Raw genomic sequence first — 24650 nt, forward strand, 5'->3', positions numbered from 1 at the left:
TAGATATTGGAAACTTATAAGAATAATAATTAGAAGAAGTCAATTTCAGATGCAACCAAACCAAGCTCCGAGATATATACAGTGGCATGTTAACTGCTTTGCAGCTCTAAAATCACACTTCCATTCAAAGGAACAAAACAGATGGGAGTTTCTGTAACACTCTCTGATGTAACATAATTTTTATAAATTCATAAAGGGTTCTCACCAGAACCAGTAGGGAAATGGTGAATCATACATCTAATCAATACATATGTGTGGATGAATAAACTGGTTGAGACTGCAGATGTTTTCGCTTTTTTGAGTTTAGAAATGCAGCTTGCCGGCCAAGTACCTTGAATGGATGGCCAGGCTACCGGATGCCATGAGGTTAGCAAGGGAAGACAAACCATGAATCATTCCAAACTTTTTGTTCATAGACTTGAGTTGTGCATTGGATTTTGCCGCTTCCATATTCTTTGAAACTCCGACTTCGTCACTGATGTTTATATCTCTTTCAACTTTGTGCCTCTTCTTCATCATCTGCGACAAAATGAAGATATGAATATGGATGACTTGCATGAATCTAAGAAAAAATTCAACTGCTCATAATAAGTTATTGGGTTTAATTAGAAGAGTTACTTTTTTGCATAGAAAATAAATATGGATTGTGCTTTTGTCATAAAAGCCCTAGGATAGAATTTGAATGTAAAAGCAACATATTAAATGTTCAACATAGTTCAATGGTATCTATAGCAGGCTTTGCTTTCCTATGAATGAAGGGAAATGGAAGGAAAGTACTTGAGGAAAAGTTTCTCCATGTGTTGTTTCTTCATTTCCACTCAAGGAAGTAGAAGATGACAAGAAAGAGGACTGAGAAATATTTTTCCAACTTCTTCACATATTTCTTTCGTTTGAAATCATCTTCTTTTTTTTTTTTTTCAAAAACTAGTATATTAATCATTTCCCCTACCTTTCCTCTAGATTTTTTTCTTTTGCTTACCTCCTTTTTATCTCAGTTATTTCTCCACCTCTAGGAAATTGAACCACAGACATGCACTAATGCATTTCAAGAATGCATGATTCAGTTCTAGCTGATCTAAACATCCAAGTCTCTACATCACAATTTAGCAATTTAATCAAAGAACTAAACGAGTAATTGTTGCTCTTGCTGTCACTTTAGAAATGATCATCTTCAAACCTCAATTGTAATATATCTTCTCATATAAAAGTAAATTGCAAAAGCAATTTAATCAATAAAATTGTTCACACACTATAACACAAATTTTCATTTTGCCTGCCAGAGTTTATACACTTATGCAAAACACCCTTTGTATTTCAAATTTCGTTTACTATAATGGAACTGCCTATATCAAACACTTTACAATTTCTACGAATACCAGGGAGCAAAATGTTAAGACAGTTGGAAAATTGGTTTTGGCAACTAATAAATTAAATAGGGATAAGACGACTATTTTATAATTGTAGGCCGTCGTAAATTTATTTCTCAAGTGAATGATAAATTAATATCTTATGAAAAATTAATTTGATATAATCGGACGAAAGTTTTGGCTCACACATGAACTGGGTTTATGGATGAGATTACATGAACGCTAACTCAAGTATGCGTAAATATTTCCATGGGAACCATTGATGGATGTCAAATTAAAATTTATTTCATTGATGAATTAATTGATGATGGTATAGTAAGTAAATAATTAATCAGATTAATTATAGTTATATCATTAATGATAATTTAATTAATTATGTTATTGATTAATTGAATCAATTAATGATAATTTATAATATTTAAGTGAAAACACACACCTCATATTTTTCATCTCTTGGCAGAATCTTTCGAGACTAATCCTTCGTCCTTATAAAAAAAAAAAAACTCTAACTCCATTCAAATCACTCAATTCTCAAATTATGAATTCTCTTCTTGAGTTCTCTTCTCTCTCTCCTCTCGTAAGAGTTCTAAGGTTTCGAAAATTCGATAGAACTCGAAATTTGGAGTGTTCCTCTTTCGAGACGTAAGTCATTGTATCTTGGGAGACAATTATCGATAAACCATAAGCATCTGGGCGGGACAATATCATCTTAAGGAAAGAAGATCTAGCATTCACTTTAAACTTACCCCAAAGGGATGTGTCGATATCCAAAGGGATAACTCGACAACTGACGAAATTAAGTGGGCAATGACGATACCAAAACGGATATGTATATTACCTGAAGTGGTACCTCGATAGCCAAAAGGGTGTGTCGAGTGTATAAATGGGACAAGGTCTACATCGTCATACCAAGCTCCACCGATTCGAGTCGATGACTCATTGTCAAGCTGATTAACGGACCCAGATGTTGGAGCAACACCGCCAATTCAATCAATATAAAATTCCAACAATATGAAAATGATTTTCACAGTTATGGAGACCGTGGGTACCTCTCTTACTGGAGAGAAATTAGAGAAATTCTTTGTAATCATCTTCAAGCACAGTAAAGAATATTATATAACTTAAAGAAAATGTACCTTGTAAGGTTACTTTCAAAAGATGTTGTAGGGCATCTAAAAAGTGAATCTTAAGAGATGAGAGAGTTATTCGTAAGGAAGAATAGAATTTTCCTATGCTAGGACCATACCTTAAAAGGTTGGATGACAAAATTATACCATGGGTGTAATGTAACAATGAAGTTCAAGGCTGTGTGAGAGTCATTTGACTAAAATCACAAAGTTTAGGATAATGGGTTTAAACTATCCAAAAAGAGGGCTAATGAAAGACTTCAAATAGAAGATAAAACTCACTTGGCTTAAAGCTAGATTTGAGTCTAACTCAATAAGACTTAAGTGGAGGTCAAAATAAATGAGTTAGAAGGATTGTATCACATGTATTGCAATTGACGAAATTGAGTTAATTGTGTCTCGAAGAATAAATGCAATCACAGTCAGGACTTCAATCAGACGACAGCAGCTATGGCTCAACAGGATTGGAAGACCAAGGGATGTATACTTCCGAGTGTCTTTCGAAGAGTAATACAAACCTAGTAACACTCCAATCAAACGACCACAACTTTATCTCGACGAGATTGGATGATCAAGGGATGTATACTTCTTGAGTCGAGTATCTCTCAAAGTGTGTAATACAATCCTAGTCAGCACTCCAATCAAACGACCGTAGGTTTGGCTCGATGAGATTGGAAGACCAAGGGACGTATACTTCTTGAGTCAAGTGTTTCTCAAAGAGTAAATACAATCATGGTTAACACTCCGATCAAACAACCGTAGTTTTGACTCGATGAGATTGGAAGATTAAGAGATGTATAATTCTTGAGTCGAGTGTCTATTAAAATGTAAATGCAATCCTGTCAACACTCTAATCAAATGATTGTAGCTCTAGCTCGGTGAAATTTGAAGACAAGTGATGCATATTTTCTAGATTGAGCACTTTTTGAGAACAAGTACAATCTTGGTCATCATCCTAACTAGACAACCACATTTTTAACTCGGTGAAATCAGAAGATTGGAGTTATAGAGACTTGCTTTTAAACAAGATTGAGGCCTTTGAAGTGTTTTAAAAACACTAGAAATGTATTTGGAAAAATCAAGTAAACAGGATCATCTATGGTATTGAGGGAGAGAATGCAAAATATTGCTTAAAGAATGCTTCTTGAGGAAGAGTAACATTTAATAATCGGCTATATCTCATTCACCTCAATTCAACAATATTGCGGCTAAACATTGAGAAGATTTGGGAAATGTATAAATACCCAAATGGGGGGTCCAAAGAATTAATTGCATAAACTGCATTGAATTATGCCAATATATATGATACATTATGGTATCTAAGAAATTATTAGAATGACACTAGTGTAAAATGGTAAGTCTTGAAAAGACTTAATATTATTAAAGTAATAGATCTCTAGTGGTGAAATTTTTATTGAATATGACGAATTGTGCAGATAAGTAGTTAAAAAATAACCTATCAAGAGATCAACTATACTGTATTTCTAGGGGAATGAGTTTAAAACTCAACATTTAAATCGATTAGTGTTAACCCAACTATGTTGACCGGAGATCCTAAGATCATAGTTTAAAAGAGACAACTGAGCTACAAGATTCGAGATACCTAGGAGTAATTAGTCCAACTTATTCTGAAAGACAAAAGCTGACACCTATAAAATGAGTAAAGATGAACAAAAATTCTTAATGATTCTTATATTATATTGCAAATGGTATAATAGGATATTATAAGATACTCTTAATATGATATCACCTATATAAGTGTCAAGACAGATCGCTTCAATGAAACACTTATGAATCTCAAACTTTATTCATGGCCAAAATGAACACGATACAGAACCGATAAAAGCCTAAGGGTTATTGTGTGAATATGATTGTCTTGGTTTACACCAACGGCTGAACAATTTAAGACATAGTTCATTTGGTAGCCAAGTAAATCCGATCGTATTCTACTTTGAAAGGTTCAAAGTCACAAACTACCTCTCCTGATGTAATAGTCTTATGACGAAACTCTTATTTGAGACTTGAAATTATCCATAATTTTTATTTATGAATAGACCGTCGTAAATTAATTTTTCGAGTAAATGAGAAATTAATGTCTAATGAAACGTTAGTCTAGTATGATCGGACGAAAGTTTTAGCTTGCACATGAGCTGGGTTCATAGATGAGATTACATGTGGCAAAAGGTTATTCGCTCGCCCCCAGCGCCCTCGTCAATCCGTCCCTAGGTCAACACGGAGGAGGTAAATTACGGGTGACTACTAGCCATTAGTGCATGTGGCAAGGCATGGGGGGAGGCATACTCGGACATGCTAAGTTTCGACCCCAAAACCTCATGTGACAACATCTCATGCTTTAATTATTGCACTGCCTCGAGAGAACTCATAGATGAGATCAAATGAACTAATTCGAGTATGTGTAAATGTTTATCCATGAGGAACCATTTTAGTGTGAAATTAGAATTAATTTCATTGATTGATTAAAAAATTAATTAGTGATTGTAATATTAATTAATTGATTAATTAAGATTTATAATAGATTAAGTAAATAGTTAATCAGATTAATCATAGCTATAAAATTAATTTATTTAATTAATTAATATTATTGATTAATTGAATCAATTAATGATAATTGATAATATTTAAGTGAAAAGACCATGTCTTTTGACCTCTCAGAAGAAACTCTTCATCCTTTGAGAATAATCCTTCATCCCTGTAAAAGAACCTCTACTCCTTAGATTCAGATCACTCAATTTTCAAGTTGTGAATTCTCCTCTTAAGTTCTCTTCTCTCTCCTGTCTTAAAAGTTTCAAGGTTTCGAAAGTTCGATAGAGCTCGAAATTTGGAATGCTTCTATTTTGAGACATAAGTTGTATTTTTGGAGATGATTGTCGATAAATCGTAAGCACCTGGACAGGGTAATATTGTCTTAAGGAAAGAAGATCTAGTCTTTGACCTTAATACTCTATCTGTAGGGATAAACTTACCCGAAAGTATGCATCGATATCCAAAGAGATAACTCGATGACCGATTAAGTGGGCAATGGCTCTACCAAAAGCGATACGTCTATTACCTGAAGGGGTACCTCGATAATCGAAAAGATGTGTCAAGAGTATAAATGAGACAAGGTCCACGTCGTCGTACCGAGCTTCACCCATTTGAACTGATGACTCGTTGTCGATCTAGGGGGGAGCGGGGGTGTGCTTGAGCACCCCCTTGCTCTCGGAAAATTCTATCAGTATGCTGCAGTCTGAGGGGCAATGAGAAGGAAGACAAGCTCCAGCTCCCTTCTTTGAGCACCCTCTTCCTTTTTTGTCTGGATCCGCCACACTTGAGCTGATTAATTGGACCCAACTATTAGATCAATAGCATCAATTCCATCAATATAAAATCCAAGAAAGACTTCAAATTAGTTAGGAAAGATTTTAATAATTTTGAAAGTTGAAACTATCTTAGGTGTTCAAAAAGTGTCAGCATCACTTGTCAAACTTGGTAGATATATCCATTAAATACTACAGATGCAAGAAAAGCGTATATATACTTTCAACAAGAGACCAATTCCTATAGTACCTTAAATCAAGGAGAAGCAAATAGATTCAACTAATGATAATAGATGTCATGTCACCATTTGCAGATGAGTTGGATGATTACCTCGATAGTCATTGGGGTGAAGACAATCAGGTTGCAAAGGTCGAAACCAAGAGCAGAAAGGAGGAAACCATGTCGATCCTTCTCTATAGACGAGGCTGTCCTCCACGGATGATTTGCAGTGGCATGTTAACTGCTTTGCAGCTCTAAAATCACACTTTTCATACAAAGTCACAAAACAGATGGGAGTTTCTGAACACTCTCCCGGATGTAACATAATTTTTATAAATCATCAAGGTTTTGCACCAGAACCAGTAAGGGAATGGTGAATTATACATCTAGTCAATACATATGGGTGGATGAATAAATTGGTTGAGACTGCAGATGTTTTTGCTTTTTGAGTTTAGAAACGCAGCTTGTCGGCCAAGTACCATGAATGGATGGCCAGGCTACCGAATGCCATGAGGTTAGCAAGGGAAGACAAACCATGAATCATTCCAAACTTTTTGTTCATGGACTTGAGTTTTGCATTGGATTTTGCTGCTTCCATATTCTTTGAAATTCCGACTTCATCACCAATGTTTATATCTCTTTCAACTTTGTGCCTCTTCTTCATCATCTGCGACAAAATGAAGATATGAATATGGATGACTTGCATGAATCTAAGAAAAAAATCAACTGCTCATAATAAGTTATTGGGTTTAATTAGAAGAGCTAACTCCGCCGATAACGAATTAGAAGAGTACAAGAAGAGTTATTTTTTGCATAGCAAATAAATACCGACTGTGCTTTTGTCATAAAATCCATAGGATAAAATTTGAATGTACAAGAAAAATATTAAAAGTTCAGCATAGTTCAATGGTATCGTAGGCTTTCCTAAGAATGAAGGGAATATGGAAGGAAAGTACTTGAGGAAAAATTTCCACCCAAGGAAGTAGGAGACAAGAAAGAGGACTGAGAAATATTTTTCCAACTTCTTCACATATTTCTTTCGTTTGAAATCATCTTTTTTTTCTCAAAAACTAGTATATTAATCATTTCCCCTACCTTTCCTTTAGATCTTTTTTTTTTGCTTACCTCCTTTTTATCTCAGTTATTTCTCCACCTCTAGGAAATTGAATCACAGACATGCACTAATGCATTTCAATAATGCATGATTCAGTTCTAGAAGATCTAAACATCCAAGTCTCCATATCACAATTTAGCAATTTAATCAAAGAACTAAACGAGTAATTTTGAAAGTTGAAACTATCGTAGGTGTTCAAAAAAGTTTCAGCGTCACTTGTCAAACTTGGTAGATATATCCATTCATTAATGGCATAATACTACAGATGCAAGAAAAGCGTATAGATACTTTCAACAGGAGACCAATTCCTAGATGATCTAAACATCCAAATCTTCATATCACAATTTAGCAATTTAATCGAAGAACTAAACGAGTAATTGTTGCTCTTGCTGTCACTTTAGAAATGAATCTCCAAACCTCAATTGTGAAAGATCTTCTCATATAAAAGTAAATTGCAAAAGCAATTTAATAAAAAAAATTGTTCACACACCATAACACATTCTCATTTTGCCTGCCGCAGTTTATACACTTATTCAAAACACCCTCTATATTTTCAAATTTCGCTTACTAATGGAACTGCCTAAATTAAACACTTTTACAATTTCTGGAGCAAAGTGATAAGACTTCCAATTAGTTAGGAAAGATTTTGATAATTTTGAAAGTTGAAACTATCATAGGTGTTCAAAAAAGTTTCAGCATCACTTGTCAAACTTGGTAGATATATCCATTCGTTAATGGCATAATACTACAGATGCAAGAAAAGCGTATAGACACTTTCAACAGGAGACCAATTCCTAGATTACCTTATCAAAAAGAAGAAGCAAATAGATTCAACTGATGATAATAGATGTCATGTCACCATTTGCAGATGAGTTGGATGATTACCTCGATAGTCATTGGGGTGAAGACAATCAGGTTGCAAAGGTCGAAACCAAGAGCAGAGAGGAGGAAACCGAGCTGATACTTCTCTATGGACGAAGCTGCTCTCCACGGGTGGAGATAAGCGAACGCGGCCACCGAGATTGCGGCACACACAGACACCATCGTGAAGTAGGCAGGGAACAACTTGCTCTGAAGGTTGCCGAAGTGGTGCCTCGGCAAATATCTGCATTATAAACGCGTTTACTTCACAAATCGATACGATTAAAGAGAATGGTAGAAAAGTTCCATCTTCATCGGTTTTCTACATCATCGACAATTGGAACAGAAAAGGTGGGGTTGGGAAAGGGGATCGATCGATTTTACTTGAACATGATGATGCCGCCGATGAAGGTGACCCAGAGCGAGGATCCCCAGGCGGTAGCAAAGGCGAGCAGGTGGAGGAGCTTGGCGGCTGTGATGGCTGCTGCGGGAGCGTCGGGCCCCGAGCCGAAGACGTCAGGCGCGAAGACGACGCCGACGGAAAGGAACGCCACCGCCGTCAGAAATCGAGTCGACCACGTCATCGGAGACCTCCGCGAGAGAGAGAGAGAGAGACAATCGAGGACTAGGGTTTGTGGTGGAAGGTTGGGTAGGTAGGCGAACAAAAGGGAGTCGACGGGAAACCCCGGAAGAAGAAGAGCTCTTATAAAGGAGACAGTTGAGAGTTGAGAGGGAGGCTAGATGTTTCCATTCATACCCTTTGATCTGGCGGAGTGTGTATCTTCTAGAGGCGGGCATTAATGGAATTTCGTTGATAATAATATGGAGTAGAAGTCACTTTTGGGAGTTGATTCTTCTTTCTGCATGTTTTCAAAGTATTCCAATTTTCGCTGCTCTTTATAGACTTTCTATATTTATGAAAGGGATTTTTTTTTCGTCAATATTTTCTTTTTCAAAATTCTTCTTTGACATTTTCACTCTTTTTATTTTACGATTAATCACAATGCTAATTCAGAATAATGACTTATCAAATTATTTAAGAACGTTAATAATTAAATAATAAAAATTTAGAATAAGATAACTTTGAGGTGAAATTAAAAAAAAATGAAACCGCCACATGATCCTCTTAGAGCCGATCGTACGGATATGGAGGGAAGTAAATATAAGTACACAGTTGAAAGTACATAACCGAGACGCTAATCTCAGGCAATAACATCCCGAGGATCGAATCCTGGATCTTTTGACTATGAAATCATGTGTTCCCAGCTGTGCTACGCCCTGAGGATTAAAAAAAAGTTGAACTTTAAGGTGAAATTAAAGTAGTAATAAGGATAGGTCTTGTTATCCATGTACAACTCACGTGCACGACTTTCATACAAGAAGGCATCTCCCGGTATGAGAGGCGTCCACGCGTGTCACCCATGCACATTGTGTAGATAAAAATTCTGGTATCGAGGATTATTATATGATGATTAATTTGATAAAAGGACAAACCAAGGTACGAAATTGTGATCAAGGAGTCTCGAAAATGAATTTATTATATGAAGTAGAGTAGAAGACTATTTTCAAAACTCTCATAACTTGCAAGTCATTACGCCAAACTCTCCTCCATCTAGAGACAGGATCTCTTGGATCACTTTTTGTGATCCAAGAAATGTGTCACTCATATTTACGATCGGATCGTGACCGCAATCCGACCGCAAATTATTATGATCCCTTCCTAGATTCATCATCCCCACCATGTTATAATTTTTATTTGGAACGAACGACCGGAAGTCACCCGAAGGACACCCTCACTCAGCACCTAATAACCTGACCACTTATCCACCACCGAAGATCTCCGAATGACCTTCGACCGTCCGCTCCGAACAAAAACTATAATATGATGAGAACAATGAACCCAAGAAAAGATCGCAACAATTTACGACCGGATCGTGATCACGATCCAACCGTAAATACGAGTGGCACATCCCTGGATCGCTTTTAGTGGTCCAGGAGATATGTGCTCTACCATCTGATGATGGAAAATAAACCATCTGATGATGGAAAATAATAAAGAATAGGAAAGATTTTTCAGCAATTTGTTGGATGATAATGTCGTGTCCATTTGCAGCGAGCTAAAATTAAAAGGAGTAAATCAGATACGTAAAGTTTCGATACATATACAACATCATTCAACCAACAACACTGAGTCCAGCACACTCACTACGAATCTTTATCAAGTTGAACACAAATGCCTCTTTATCAAAGAATTTAAGTGATCGAAAAAAAGGAAAATCAGAAGAGATGACAAATGAGGAATCTGATATTTTCCAGGAATCTCTACAACGAGTGCAAAAATGCAATTTCCTTTCTGATCATGGAGAAGTTTGGCTCTGCTCTTTGCTCTTTGATAACTTTATGCTGATCAGTCTATCTAATATGGGAGCTTCGAGGGGAATCGGGTCAAGACATCTTTCATGAGCCGCACCGACAACCTGCAAAGTTAAAATTTTGGCAGTAATTTCTGGTCCAATCGCCCAGGAAGAAGATTTTTCAATTTAAACGATATATCTGATGGCAAAAGTTGCAAGTCATGAAGTCACCAAAACGTTTTAAGTTAATCTACTCCAAAATTGCAGCTTGATTAAAAAATATTAAACCTTGATTATTGCCAACATATCATACTTACCCTTTGGGAAACTATCGACTAATTCACCCATAAAGTACGCTCTAAAAGAAAATTAATTCGATGACTGGATTTTGGTTGTGAAACAAATACTTGCTAAGAATAAAGCGTCATTACAATTAGTTGGATTTTCCACATCATTAGAACTGATAGAACAAGCTATTCATACAAATGAATGGATATTGAAATATAATAGCCAAATAATTAAATGTTAATAGCAGGATAGCAAGCCAAAGAAGATATTTCCAAAGATAGAAAATAAATGATAAGTGTATGTTGACTTCATAGTTAGCATAGGTGACGTGTCACTTACCTCTTTTAAGAGGAAATCAATTGCTGCTTCGTCATCGACAAATTCTTTCAGGGTGTTCTTCAAATATTCAGCATCCAAGTGAATCTGTTGAAACCCACTTCGGTTAAATGTTTGGAGCCGCACAAACTCTTGTAAGCTTTTGAGGCAGAATTTGATAATGGTTGATAAAACCGATTCCTGCAATCATAAATCAAAGCTCATTGAAAATTCAAATATTAAGCTATATAAGTTATCCGGCAATGGAAGGAAATGTTTGATATTGCAAAATTGCAAATAATTATGTTGGCAACAATGAAAACAGTGTGAAAACAATTCCAGCTAATCAGGTTCAGGACTATCTTTTTTAAAGGACGCCTCAAATGGAGACATTTATTTCCATGTAAGTAATTCTCTGTGCATCTTTTAATCAATCAGGCATTCGAGCACCCCATGGCGAAGAGCTTACTATCCCTAGGAAGTGTCGTGGCAAAAGAGTGAAAGTGGGAATCGGCATAGGGCGAGACCATTCTTTAAAAAGAGAAAGGTACGAGTGAAACGACAAACGAGTGATAACGACTACGGAGACCCGATAGGGATGTTAGGGGCGACATCGACGTGCTAGACCTAAAGTCAAGGTCTAGGAATGATCTATATCTTTCTCTCTATATACTATTCCTCTTATATAAGAAATCGATAGTGACGAACAGAGTGATGTCATCATACAACTCATTTCCTAACATCTTGTTCAGTAGAGTCAATTCCAAGAGTGAATGAGGGTACGAGCACAACGACGTGGTTGAAGAGTTCTGAAGATAGAGTTTCAAGTACGGCACTAATTTCATTTAGTTGCTTTTGCCAATGTGCTTTCCCGAGACGAGATCTCTATTCGTCTTTGTGGACATCTCTAGGTAGTTCGAGGGTATCCGGGTTTCTAAGGGCTAGAGACCACAGCCGATGATAGAGGCATTGCAGGAGGGGCAAGAAAAAAAGAGCTACTAGTACTTTTTGAAATCTACCTTGCTATATTAGTGAGCTTGGAACCATAAAAAGCTATCACCTATGGGCTTCATGATTGCCATCTGTGTTGAGATTAGCATTCGTAGAATAATCAACAAATTCTAACCTGTGTGTGCTGTACTTTAGTAAATATCTCCATTTTCTGTTCAAACAACTTAGCAAGATGGCTTTCTAAAAATTGGCTTCTGGCACGTTGAGTATTTGTCCGGGTTAATTTATCCTCGCGCGTTGGATTGCTACGTGATGAAGTAGTGCTTCCCAAACTGTCAGAATGGCGGTGCCGCCGAACCAATCCTTGAGGCAAAATTTGCTTGACTTCCATTCCTACAGCTTCCAACTGCAACAAAATGAAGAATGCTGCTCAAAATTCATCTGTATGTTAAAACATCCAAAGAAATAGAATTTAATTGCAACAAATCTTGCCCGTTTGATAGGCAATAAACATTGCCAAAGTGTGTCTAATCAAGATCTCAGCTACATTGCTAGTTAGTTCAAAAACATTTTATCAACATCTGATGGTTCATTTTATGTATATGTGTATATATCATTGATAACAGCAGATACAGAAACCCAGCTAATTCATGCTTTTACCGCCTAAATCACATAAACATCAGCAACAGAAGAAGAAGAAGAAAATAAATCTTTTCTAGTGAGAAGGACGAGTTACCAGTAAGTTAATGCATTTGAAAGTGTGTGGAAACAAAAATGCAGAATCACCTAAAAAACACAACTGACCTCTTGAAGGAGCAAGTCAACGAACATGTGAACTTCCCGTGGTTCCTTATGCTGTCAAATTATCAAACAGTTAACACAAGAATTAAATAGAATAAGAATCCAATTTCATCCATCAACTGCTAATGGACTACAACAGTTGGCAATGAAAATCACCTTCATCCAATTAGGTGTAATGAACCTCTTTTTCAAGAGAACTGATATCTTCTGGGTTCTCATGTTTATATACTGCAAACAGGAATCAATTAACATAGTATAACAATATGGATGTTTGAAGACAAATTACATAACAGTAAGTACAATAAAGAAACACAAGTTTTTTAAAACGGCAGGATGTTAGAAAATTTAAAGGTATTGCAAAAATTTGATCAAGTGTTAAAGGTACAAAACCAGGAGAGATACCATTAATATTCTCACTTAGGTCAATTGCAATAACAACCTCAAGAGGCCACATCTTATTCAATAGTCAGTAGTCAGTTTGCATGAGATGATCAATATTTTAACAGGAAAATCAATTTGTGATTGAAACTGATACAGAACAGGAAAAAAAAACAAGAATCCTTTGATATGAATCAGTATGAATGTAATTAATTTCTCAGTGTAACCAAAAAAAGTCCTAAGGCATAGTTTTGACAAACACACCTTTGTCCATGGTTGAGAAAAGATGTTCATGGAACCATAAAATCAAATAGATTGTAATACTTACAAGTAGCAAAAACCTTTCACCAGCTGAATGAAATATCCTACATATCTCTCCAGGTACAAATGGTGGTCCATGTTCATAGGCACGGGTACCGCCTCCAGAAAAAGAAGCAGCAATTTCCTGACATAGTTATTGTTGACTTTACTATCAATCTAACATTAAAAAAAAATGATAAATTCAGTTAGACTCATTGACTATCTATGGGATGACCGGCTCGGCTCCACGGAAGTTTACCACCGGCCACTAGGATAAATCGGGAAGCGCGAACGGCGGCCAACCCAACATCCTTTGGTTGCACGCCCCATTTGGAGGAAAAATTCCTGCAAATACGCCATAGCTGGGGATCGAACCATGAGTGCCAAGGTGACAACCTGGATGTCCTACCACGGCACCAAAGCCTCGGGGACAACTTGGATGTACTATCAATCTAACATATAACTGCAGCAAGATGTTGTTATCCTCGCATATGCAGAGATGATATTGACAGCTACCTCTGTTATTGTAGGTATTGCACTCTGCTCTATGAATACAGAAAGTTGAGCCAACACAAGGACTAGCCCTGCCTGCACTTTGTCCATTTGCACAGCATCTACTTGACATGAATCTGGATTTGCAATATATCCTCTACCACAGAGTACAAGAAACTGTTCGTTTAGTTTTTCAAAGAATCCTTGGAAACCTTCTTGCACCCAATCAACTATTAAGTCTGTCAACTTTGCTAGCAACTCTAAATTATCATCAAGAAGCTGACGAAAATCCTGCATTTAGTCGATGATGTTCACACTAAAAATTCACAAAATTCAGAAAAGGAGAGAGTAAAATTCAACATAATTCGCCAACTATGCAGACTGTACAACACGGGCAGTCTTATTCGTGGTTAGCATATACAGAGTACTGCTCTCTTTTGAATAACAGGGGACAATCAAAAAGGCCACATGCACAAGCTCAATCTTGCTACAAAAAAATTGAAATCTACTATGCAAATCCTTCACAATGCTATTATATGAACAAAAGCAAAGGCAGGAAAAAAAAACTGACCGCAGCAACAAAGAACAATTGATATTGTAGTGAAAACAAGAAATATAGTTGACTTATATTAACAAAAGAGGAGGAGCTTCTTATGAAATGTGAACAAGAGTAAGTTTACTGAAGTATACATATATGGTAGCATAACACAGAAGTCCTATACAAACTGATGCTCAAGGACTTCAGCCATCCACCTGCAGAACAAATTTCTACCAAGAACCTATTAAAACAAGCTAGTTGTTCAGTGCAAAAAGAATTTCCAAGTTTCCACCATGTTCCAAGATACGACAAAAACTTGTAGCAAGGCTACATATCAAACAGCAAGGATGCTAAAGTAAAGATATATGTCTTTGAAAGGAAAAAAAAAACCATTAGGGATTAAAGATATAACTCTTGGAAAAGAAAAAATCATTAGGTATTCACATAAACATTGAGGCATGTGTGGCCACAAATCAATTTCACACTATTGACTATTGGATGCAGCAAATGAATGGAAATCTCACTTCCCATAATTTCCCCATGAGAAATAAAACTTCAACTGCAATATTAGCTATGTAGGAAATATATGCCAATTATTTAAACTTTAGCAATGAACAATGAGGATGATATATATAAATATAATGCTTCATTAGATATCGGTTCTTACCAATAAGAGATCCAAACTGCCCTGTATTATAGTCTTTTTACTTGCTTCTAGTGTATTTTGATATGGACATTCTTCCACCACTTCCTTCTGGGTTTGTTGGCTTTTGCCAAGTGCATCTGTCAAAGCAAAATAACCATCAAATTGTAGAAGAAAAAATAGTACAATAATGGTTAGTAATTTCCAATTACATAGAAATTAGAATAGGTTAAGGTACAAAATAATCATCAAAGATTGGTTCTCAGAGAATGACTTCATTGCAAGCTACTTGTACAAGTAAATAACAAAAAAATAGAAGCAACAAAATGAAAAACTAGGGCAAGTTCTGTAATATTGTAAATCAGAAAATAATTCCAAGAGGAACAGATATGCACGGAGATTGGTTGTCATTACTAGGAATAAAGACTTAAAAAGTCAGAGACACAAAACCAGGCCAAATAAACCTAACACCAACAATCATATACTAGGGAGGAAAATTCCCAATGTATTATCATAAAAATCCTTCAACAGGTCAGGTGGGTGCATCCACATCTTATATGATCTTAGGACAAAATTTGATGCATCATTCGTCCCGCCATGCACTTAACACCTGTGGTCCTAATGAATCTCCTTCCATCGATGTGGGGCCGTCACATGAGGGGCCGTTAATGTGGCAGCTTCACATTTTTTAGAACAAAATTTGATTAATATTATATTATATCTGGATTCGTAGTTCAATTATAATGGCTTCCAGACTTTTAATTGCAGAAGAGTAATGGCTAGAGCCTAAAAGTTGAATCAAACAGAAGTAGAAATCTATTAAAAGAAGTACAACTGAACTGAGCACTGCCATATTTAAGTTGTCAATTTTGAACTTATAAAGCAGCATTTGAAATATCAAGCTGTCGTTCTGGATTTTGGTCTTTGACTAGAATGATGAGGTTTTGATACTACATTAGAGTACTAGAAACAAATTGAAGGTGGAGAGAGGGAGGAGATAAAGAAGAAGAAAAATGAAGAAAAGGCCAAGGTATGTTAAAGTCTTGGTCCTTAGGTTGAATGGTACAGTTTCGACACCTGTTTTGTGTCAATACTCCACACACTTTGGCATGCGCATGCATCAAACTATACCAAGATGAATTTACATGAGTTTTATTCCTTTAATACCTTTTTCACTTAGTTTATTTACTTATTTGTCAAATACTTTAGCAAAGTAGTTAATTGAATTACAAACTTTTATCATATTATATTGACATATTTTGGGATGTGTTAAAATGAGCCAAAATAAATTCATGAGTTTTAGTCATTTAATCCTCTTTTGTTTCTTTCTACTTTTAACAAGAATATAGCATTTAGTAATTGAACTAAAATCATGAGTTTTAGACATTTAATCCTGCACGACACAATAATCAATGGCATGACTCATTTAAAAGACATTACTTATGCCAATCAATATTAAATTTTGATAATTTCTAGGAACGATATGTTTGGACCGTGCTTCTTTATATGACACGAGATTCCAAACCATGCCAGAAAATTAAATGATTGACTGCCTTCTAAGATGACAACAAATGTGTATCAACCACACAATGACTTGGGACTGATTTTCTTTTGTTGCTTGTATAGGTAACTATAGCAACTAAGTCCAAAATTTATTGAGCTCACTGTTTGTACCTTTCTAATTCAGTGTTCCAAACAACATAAAAGAAAAAATTAATCTAAGGTCTTGTTAACAAACTTGCTCTCACAATAGCAGAAGTTTGAACAATAGAAATAAGATATATCACCTGTGATCTCGTCTAGAAGATAGGAAAAGGAAGTGGAGATATACTGTTGAACAATACTCCTAGCAGCCTATTATAACAGAATAAAGCCCAATAAGCAAATAAATATCACAAGATAATCTATATTTGAGAAACATATCGTGACAATTGTCAACCTATTGACTATTTGGGAATATGAAGCCATGCTTTGAAAAATCATTTTTCACATGTAAAACCACCAAGCTTCAACTTCAACAGTCCCAAACTATTTAATTGGTGAAATCAGATTGCAAGCCTTCCAAGGCCAAGAAAACAAAGTGGTCAATTCAAATTATAGTTTCTTAATTCCCTTTTAGAGTTGTAGCCACCATTCCCTCTCTTCACAACATAGGATGTATATGAAAGTCATCGGTGCAACTCATCCATGTTTTTAGTGATCTGATAGTATTAAGCTAGATTGGAAATCCTAGCATTGCTTTCAGGCTCTATCAACTGAATTTAACTTAGAAATGAATCAAATTCAGGTCTAAACATCAATAAGTTAGAGAAAGACCTCCAGAGAAAAAGCAGGAAGGGCTGCCTCAGCCAAAATTTCATCCATAACATTCACATCCTCCCAAATTGCTCCTGCATTACACGGGACAAGCCTCATTTGTGTTATACTGCCAAAGAGAAAGACACCAATGGTAATGCATAATGCACACCACAGATAGCCAAAAAAAAACTGGATGGCATTAGTATTCCTAGAGCATTGTTGTCTTTATACAATTTTGATCATGGAAACAAGAATAGTAGTTGAATGTGTGATTATGACAATTGGATCAATATTATTACAGGAGACTTTACCATGCTCATCAAATAAAGACGACCATATTGATCACAAGATAGACAGATATTCGGATGCACCTTGGTAGGTGCTACAAGGTGGACAAGATTCACATATATAGATGATCAAACATATACAAACATTAGGAAGCCTCTACATGCATGCTTCCATATAGAGTAACTTAAAATAAGAAAAAGTTGCATTTCAAAAGAAGGTTAAAAACAAAAATTATTGAAGCAAACATCACAATGATGAAAGTCTTCATATAACACAGGCTGATGACAACAGTCCTTACTCATCATGTTAAGTAGATCTGCAGGCGTCATCCTTTCTTTTATTCTTTGTTGAATAATTCCATAACGCCTTCAAGTACAACAATAAGCCAGTTAGCAATTACAATTGACTATAAATGTTCCAAAATCTCTTGACAAGGAGACTGAAAACTATTAACATAAAAATAAATCAAATTTAACCACCAAATTGGAGATTTACCGGTTGAATAGCTTCTGAACAAGTTCAATGAGCCGTTTTTCAGAATCAGGGAAGATGATAAGATAAGCACGGATAATTTTGGAGATGTCCCCAACAGAAACCTGCAAAAAGGCCGTACAAGGAGCTCAATGCTATTCATAATTGATAGAAAACAAGAAAATATGTGAACGAGAAAAGTGAATCTCTCTAAAATATATCGACAAAGCATCTCGAGGACCGGGATGCTTAACCAAGTTGTAGGTCCCATTTCTCAACCACCAAGCCCCCTTTTAAGTCAAAGAATGAGGAACTTCCACAGGAGGAAGGAAGAAGTGAACCATCCATATAATACATGTATAACCCCTGTTCCAAAAAGGTTTGGATTATCTTCTCTCAACGAATCCAAGGAGATGGGGTTCATCTGGCACTCTCTTCTCTACCAAAAATTTAGTTATCCTCACTTGTGGTTCTAATCTTGTGTTTTCCCTAGCACTAAGTGATTGCACAAACATGGGTTCTCAATATATTTCTTTTTCGGAAATGAATTTTATTGCATCCACATATTACAAATGTGGACAAAATACAACTTAAGGCTAATGTCTTAGCCTAAATTGATTGAATAGAATATCTGTAGCCTTTAGTTAATTAAACCTATCAGTACAATTTACAAGTGAGCATTCATCATGCCAGATTCTAGTGCTTTAAGATCATTATATCTAGGGCATCATGTGCATAGATGATTCATCAAACTTCATAATGTGTGTTTCAGAATAATCTCAATGTTAACAGATCTTTATTAAATTTCTATATCCAATAAAATATATTTTCAGTTCATATATGAACCCAAACAGGAGAAGATATCCCAAGGTGCAATTCAGATGGGCAATTCCAGACAGGCATGATAACTCAGTACTGCACCCCCCTCAACTGCATGAACTACTTTTGGAACAAACATAGAAAACAATTCAGACAATATAACTCTAATAAACAGCAACTGGAGAACTAGATGAAATGATTAAGGAACAGTAATAGATAAAGCTGCTACATGAGTACATGCTTAGTGCTGTTATAAGGAACTTACTGTATCTGGCAATTGCCCAATATCAGATGATTCAGTGGCATTGCATGCTGATACCCCTGTATCCTTGTATTCATCCTGGAATTTTAAGAGATAATCCTCCAGCTTCTCAAGCAGCTTTGTTTTTAAATTATCCACCTTTATGACACACCAGATTAATGATAGTCAAAGTTGAGCTCACCTCATTTGCTCTATTTTAATATCACAAAATCATTTTTGTCGCTATCAACAATCAACCACAGATTCAGAGAATACAACATAAAAATAATTAATTCAAATTGGGAATTGTTTTTATTAGAATTTTGAAATTATAATTCATTCTGATAATTATCCTAATTTAGGTTTTGAACTTTTAATTTGGTAGTAATAATTTTAATTTGGTTAGAGTTTAATGGATATCTTGTTTTAATTTGGTATAATTTTGTTTTGATTATTGTGTTACCCGATCAGTGGTGTCTCCTTCCTAATCTAGTTGATAAAGTCTATAAAAGTGGTGTCATCTCCTGTTGCAGAAGGTTTTTGATTAATGAAATTTCTTCTTTAATAATCTGTGTAACACAGGTTCATTTCTCTTTGTAAGATAATTATCACCTTCACTTCATCAATTTCATCCAAGTTCCTATGAACTTCACCAGTTTGATTTTGATGTTGCATCACCAATCCAACTTTCAATGGGTACATAGTTATGCAGAATTAAAAGTAAGAATCAACAATGAGTTATTGATTAAATAGAATCTCATCATACAAAAAAAAACTCCCATTAGCCATACTACAATCTGTCTTTAAATGTGAAAATCAGTCACACAATTACAAGGAAATAATACCCGAATGAAATATTCATCAAATAGGAGTTCATTATAAAAAAAATAAACTACAGGGAGACAGAATTTGAGTTCATATTGGTCAAAAACAATCATGTGAATCAAAAAATAAATATCAAAAGAATTAATTTGCATATATAGTCAAGCATTAATCATCTTTTAACTAATTGACCTCCAGTTTAGAATTAGCAATCTAATATCACCTCCAATTGGAACCACCAAATTTCTGAGCTCCTGATTGATCCAGGAATCCGGCTCAACATTTAATTTTTCAATTTTATGCTGAAGGGCAAGCACACTTCTCAGAGAGAGGAGTGACGTTGCAAATCAGTAACCCAGCTAAAGCACAAGTCAGTTGAATTAGCTTAGACTGAGGATTGAAATATCTAGCCAAGTAGAGATTTTGGTCCTCAGTCAGCTTGAAGTATGCAGTCAATGCTAAATATTGGTGTCAAAGGTGTGCCATAGGAGAAGGAAAAGGAGATGAGGAAACACCAATATTGGAGGAAGAGGAATAGATGACGAGGATGCTTATCTGGAGTGAAGAGACGTCACATGAGCTGACAATGGAGAAACATGAGTCATGACACACAAATCAGAGCAAGAGGAGGAAGCAAAATGGGGTTCAACATGGAGAAGGCTTCGGCACAGATGAGTCAGCACGAAGCTTATCACGCCACAACTTCAGGTGCAGAGGAAGAGTCAACACAAAGTGAGATTGTGATGTGGAGGAGCTCAATACAACAAACTATGTATTCGGAGAAGTCAGAGCTTTTCATGGAGGGCGGATATGAAGGAAGCATCTCTCGTTATATTGAGGATCTCATGTCAGTTGGTGGGATTCAGTGATGAAAAATAAAGCCATAGGTGCAACCTTAATAATTCCATTAAACATATTTATATCCTAACTTTTATTTGAAGAAATTGTTATGCCATAATTATAATTGTTTAGTTCGTAGGAAGAGTCATTCTGTGTAGATCATGTATTAGGAATTGATTTTTATAGGGAGTGATTAAGTAATCATATATACCACGTTTATAAGAGTTACACTAGGTTTATAGGCTTGAAAAGAGTTACAAACACAATAAATAATGTTTTTACAGTAATAGACAAAGGACTTTAATCCCAAACAATTATTTCTCCTTTATCCTCGGCCAAGAAGATATGAATTTTCTTCTCTCAAGGAATCTAATACATATTGCATTCTCTAATATCCTCACCCACAGTATCTGATCCTATGACTCTGACATTCACAGGAACTAACTCTAAGGGTCTGAACAAATTCTTGACATACCAGGGGGGAAAAACAGGTATAAATTGGCAAGCCATGCAAAAGACCTAGGTAAAAGGATAAATAAAATGACAAAATTGAGATTGATACAACAGGAAAAAAATAGAATGACTAGAAAGGAAAAGGAAAAAATACCAACAGGGAAGTTCAGCTGTTTCAGAAGCACTACAGCTTCAGCTCTAGCTTCAATAGGCTCAGAATCCAAGTATATCTTTGCCTAAAATAATTTCCTTCAGAACAATAGGGCAGAAATATACCAACCTTACATAGTTCAGAATAGAAGTTTGACAGGTAGTAGTTTTTTGCCTAGAGGTACCTGAAGGTTCTTGATAACCAAATCTATTGCCTCTTCAGAAGCCCGCTTACAATCTTGGAAAGATGAGTCCCCATATGCCTAGTAAAAAAAACACCTCCAAGTTGACCTGATTCTAAGTCCATGAATTACAGACAAATAGCAGTAAATGAACATACAAATAATTCAAGGAAAAATTTTCACCTCAAAAATTGGCTTGGCTCCAATGAAATATCTAACTGCATCTGCATAAGCTTCTACTTTGATACATTTTGCAAGCCGAGTTGGAAGGTCATAAATTAACTGCAAAGCATAAATAATTATAGTTTTCCTAGAAACTACACCTAAAAAGCAGGTAAATTTTTAGATTACAATTGTTAAAGAAGTTGCTAATGCCTCTCGTATTGAAACATTTTCTAATTTTATATATTTCCTGAATATAGGGATTAATCAATATATAATCAAAGAAACTTCTAAAGTAGGCATACTTCATCAATCAATTTAATTGACAAAGAACAACAATGATAAAGAGATAAGAAGATATTAAAAGTATGATTCTAACTCAATTTTGTAACATAAGCTTCATATAATTCTCGCTCATTCACCTAATGGAAAAAACAGTCAATAGTCAATGAAGAATTTGTAACAAATATGAATGCTACCTAGAGTTGATTAGAACAAAGATTTAACCAACTAGGGATAAAAACTACCATCTGCAAGTACGTACTTGAACTTTTCGTAGAAGATTCCGAGTACGATGCAATTTCTCTATGTGCTCCCTCTTTTCAAAAAGAGATGTATTCACCAAATCACTCTTGGATTGAACAGAAGTAATCTGCAGAATGGCTCATAATTATATTTTTTTTTTGTAATGAATAGATGGAAAATCATCGTTCAAATTCATATTAAAAAAACTGATGTCTACCTTTACGAGAAGTTGCTCCATATTTGTCTCCATTCCAACTATGTTATTCTTCATCCTACCAGTGATCAATATGCTAGTATTCAGAACACTTGGTTGAAAATCCACAGTGGATTATACAAAACACGGCGGTAACTAAACAATCAAAATATAGCAATATTTTTTAAAAAAAACAACAAGGCAAAAACTATGAGACTACAAAACATAGCTCTCAAAAAATGAAAAATACATTGTAAACAACAAAGATAAGGTTATATAATCTTGGGATCATATTGACTTTGCTACTGACATTAGAGATGCCATAAAATAAGATATTCTTCATGAAAACAACTTGATCATGGAAAGGAACACCAGAATGGATCTACAACTTGACAGAAGTGGTTAAAATAATGCATCTTTTGCTGCAGTTATTCACACCAATGTTGCTCTGATTTTATGTTTAGGCAGACCACAATTTCATAAAAAAGTTAGACAGATATATTTTGCAAGAGTTAGATAGGAGATAAAGCTTAAACCACTTTTATGAGAATAAAATAAATAGGTACACAGAAGAAACAAGAAGGCCATGATTACAGTAATATAACAAGTAAGAGAAGAGTTTTACCTTTTTATAGTCTCAGTAGCATTGATAAATTTGTTATAATTCTCATATACTAACATCTGCAAATCAGTATCAAGATTCTTAATTTCAGCTGCCATCTCAACATGCTTTTGAAGAAGTCCCTCCATGTTTAATTTTTGAACCTGAAGAAAGCAAGAAGGTAAGCATATTGCTCGGCTCTAAGCTGGGACATTAAGGAGTATTCCTTTCCATACTAACTCATGTTAAAAGATCTTTGAAGGTTAAACATTTTCTATTGTAACTCAATTCCATTCCTTTATTCGCATGATTACATGATTTAACATAGTACAATCTTTGCGCTAAAAGACCAAAAAAAAAAACTTTTTCCAGTCTTATCATATTTACTGTTTTTTGCTTCCTCGAATCTTAATAACAGCGAATAACCTATAATTTTCAATATGAAGAACGTGCAGAAATAACTTGTTGGCTTTTATTGTTCCTGGATTTTGCTTATTCATCTTCCTTTGCTCTAACATACCGCTCCATGATTTTGATGAGAGAATCAGTAAGGATCAAAAGCCATAGACACGAAATCTCATGAGGAGGAGCAAAGACAAAGACAGAATTAGTAACAGGAGGTACATAGGAAATTTGATTAAACCGGGAAAGGTTCCAAGTTTCATCGATTGATCGCAGTTCCACTCAATAACTAGAATGGCAAAGTAAAATGCCATAGAATTACTCGCCCTAAGATCCTAAAAGAGAACAAAGCTCAAAACCGAAATAAAGTGAGTTGTCTTCACAATGAGCTGACCGTTAAAATCCACACAAAAGGGAAGAATAGATAACCCAACGAAGCCACCAGATAGAATCGACATCTAAAAAGTGTGAGCGGAAGAATCCTGATGAATTCGACAAAAGATCTCACACACACCAGGAGGTCGCGGAGCATTCCGAGATCCAGAAAGGACGACCAACGAGAGAGAGAGAGAGAGAGAGAGAGAGAGAGAGAGAGAGAGACGAATCTGACAAAGTAGAGAGAAGTTGGAGGAGGCGCGAGAGATCCCGTACCAGGATGCTCATGTAGACTTCGGGATCGAAGAACGGCGAGTTGATGGAGTCGGGGGAGGCGATCCTTCGAGGCGAGACGCCGGCGCCGCCTCCCACTCCGAGGGCCGCAGAAGCATCGGGGGAGTAGAAGCTGGCAAGCAGATCGCGCGTCCTCTTCGCCTTCTCGTCCATCGGCGGAACGCCCTCGGCCATCCTTCTCCTTCCTCCGCTAACCACTACGACTCCGGTCGCCGGTCGTATATATAAGCGCAACGAATCTCGAGAAGAAAAGGCCCGATCGGCCCAATTACCCGACCCGGCCCGGCCCGAGTGTTGTAAACGGACCTGTGTCATCTTTCTCCTTCCTCCGCTAACATTTGAAAGATGGACGCTTAAGATTTTGACACTTGGCATTTTCGCAATGATGCATGCCTGCAATAACACCAATGACTAATTAGATAATTATCTAGATTTTAAAGTATATGGGAATTTTGACGGTCGGAGACA

The 24650-nt window shown here is 35.9% G+C and overlaps 3 protein-coding genes across 3 annotated transcripts; all 3 read right to left on the minus strand.

Annotated features, from left to right (window-relative positions):
• Positions 1-148: 148 nt before the first annotated feature.
• Positions 149-6268, minus strand: LOC121978774 (the record flags this gene model as incomplete). Its single annotated transcript, XM_042531069.1, has 2 exons — positions 149-519; positions 6143-6268. Coding segments are annotated over 2 exons (342 nt in total), but the record flags the coding sequence as incomplete, so codon positions are not given.
• Positions 6269-6345: 77 nt separating this feature from the next.
• LOC121977165 (transmembrane protein 205-like) lies at positions 6346-8694 on the minus strand. Its single transcript, XM_042529728.1, has 3 exons — positions 8391-8694; positions 8031-8250; positions 6346-6698 (listed from the first exon to the last, which is right to left on the minus strand). Exons 1-3 carry the CDS (start codon positions 8588-8590, stop codon positions 6483-6485), a joined length of 636 nt encoding a protein of 211 aa, XP_042385662.1. The 5' UTR covers positions 8591-8694; the 3' UTR covers positions 6346-6482.
• Positions 8695-10124: 1430 nt separating this feature from the next.
• LOC121977166 (vacuolar protein sorting-associated protein 51 homolog) lies at positions 10125-24376 on the minus strand. The gene is made up of 20 exons (XM_042529730.1): positions 24165-24376; positions 23136-23275; positions 22535-22589; positions 22337-22444; positions 21814-21912; positions 21634-21711; positions 21457-21534; positions 19208-19342; positions 18148-18248; positions 17951-18018; positions 17383-17456; positions 16854-16920; positions 15091-15206; positions 13910-14176; positions 13422-13538; positions 12872-12943; positions 12719-12769; positions 12090-12320; positions 10988-11164; positions 10125-10483 (listed from the first exon to the last, which is right to left on the minus strand). The coding sequence occupies exons 1-20, from the start codon at positions 24354-24356 to the stop codon at positions 10364-10366; spliced, it is 2346 nt and encodes a 781-aa protein (XP_042385664.1). The 5' UTR covers positions 24357-24376; the 3' UTR covers positions 10125-10363.
• Between the last annotated feature and the right edge of the window lie 274 nt (positions 24377-24650).

This window comes from Zingiber officinale, chromosome 4B (assembly GCF_018446385.1).
Source record: "Zingiber officinale cultivar Zhangliang chromosome 4B, Zo_v1.1, whole genome shotgun sequence".
Classification (NCBI taxonomy): Eukaryota; Viridiplantae; Streptophyta; class Magnoliopsida; order Zingiberales; family Zingiberaceae; genus Zingiber; species Zingiber officinale.

What these genes read in the sequence shown, in the direction of transcription:
- LOC121977165 (XM_042529728.1), bottom strand. Translation starts at nt 8,590, where the DNA reads ATGACGTGGTCGACTCGATTTCTGACGGCGGTGGCGTTCCTTTCCGTC. An exon ending in GGCGGCATCATCATGTTCAA is followed by an intron (nt 8,251 to 8,390) that starts GTAAAATCGATC and finishes TTTATAATGCAG; the next exon opens with ATATTTGCCGAGGCACCACT. An exon ending in TCACCCCAATGACTATCGAG is followed by an intron (nt 6,699 to 8,030) that starts GTAATCATCCAA and finishes ATTTTGTCGCAG; the next exon opens with ATGATGAAGAAGAGGCACAA.
- LOC121977166 (XM_042529730.1), bottom strand. Translation starts at nt 24,356, where the DNA reads ATGGCCGAGGGCGTTCCGCCGATGGACGAGAAGGCGAAGAGGACGCGC. An exon ending in TGGAGCAACTTCTCGTAAAG is followed by an intron (nt 22,445 to 22,534) that starts GTAGACATCAGT and finishes GCCATTCTGCAG; the next exon opens with ATTACTTCTGTTCAATCCAA. An exon ending in TCTTCTAGACGAGATCACAG is followed by an intron (nt 15,207 to 16,853) that starts GTGATATATCTT and finishes TTGCTTTGACAG; the next exon opens with ATGCACTTGGCAAAAGCCAA.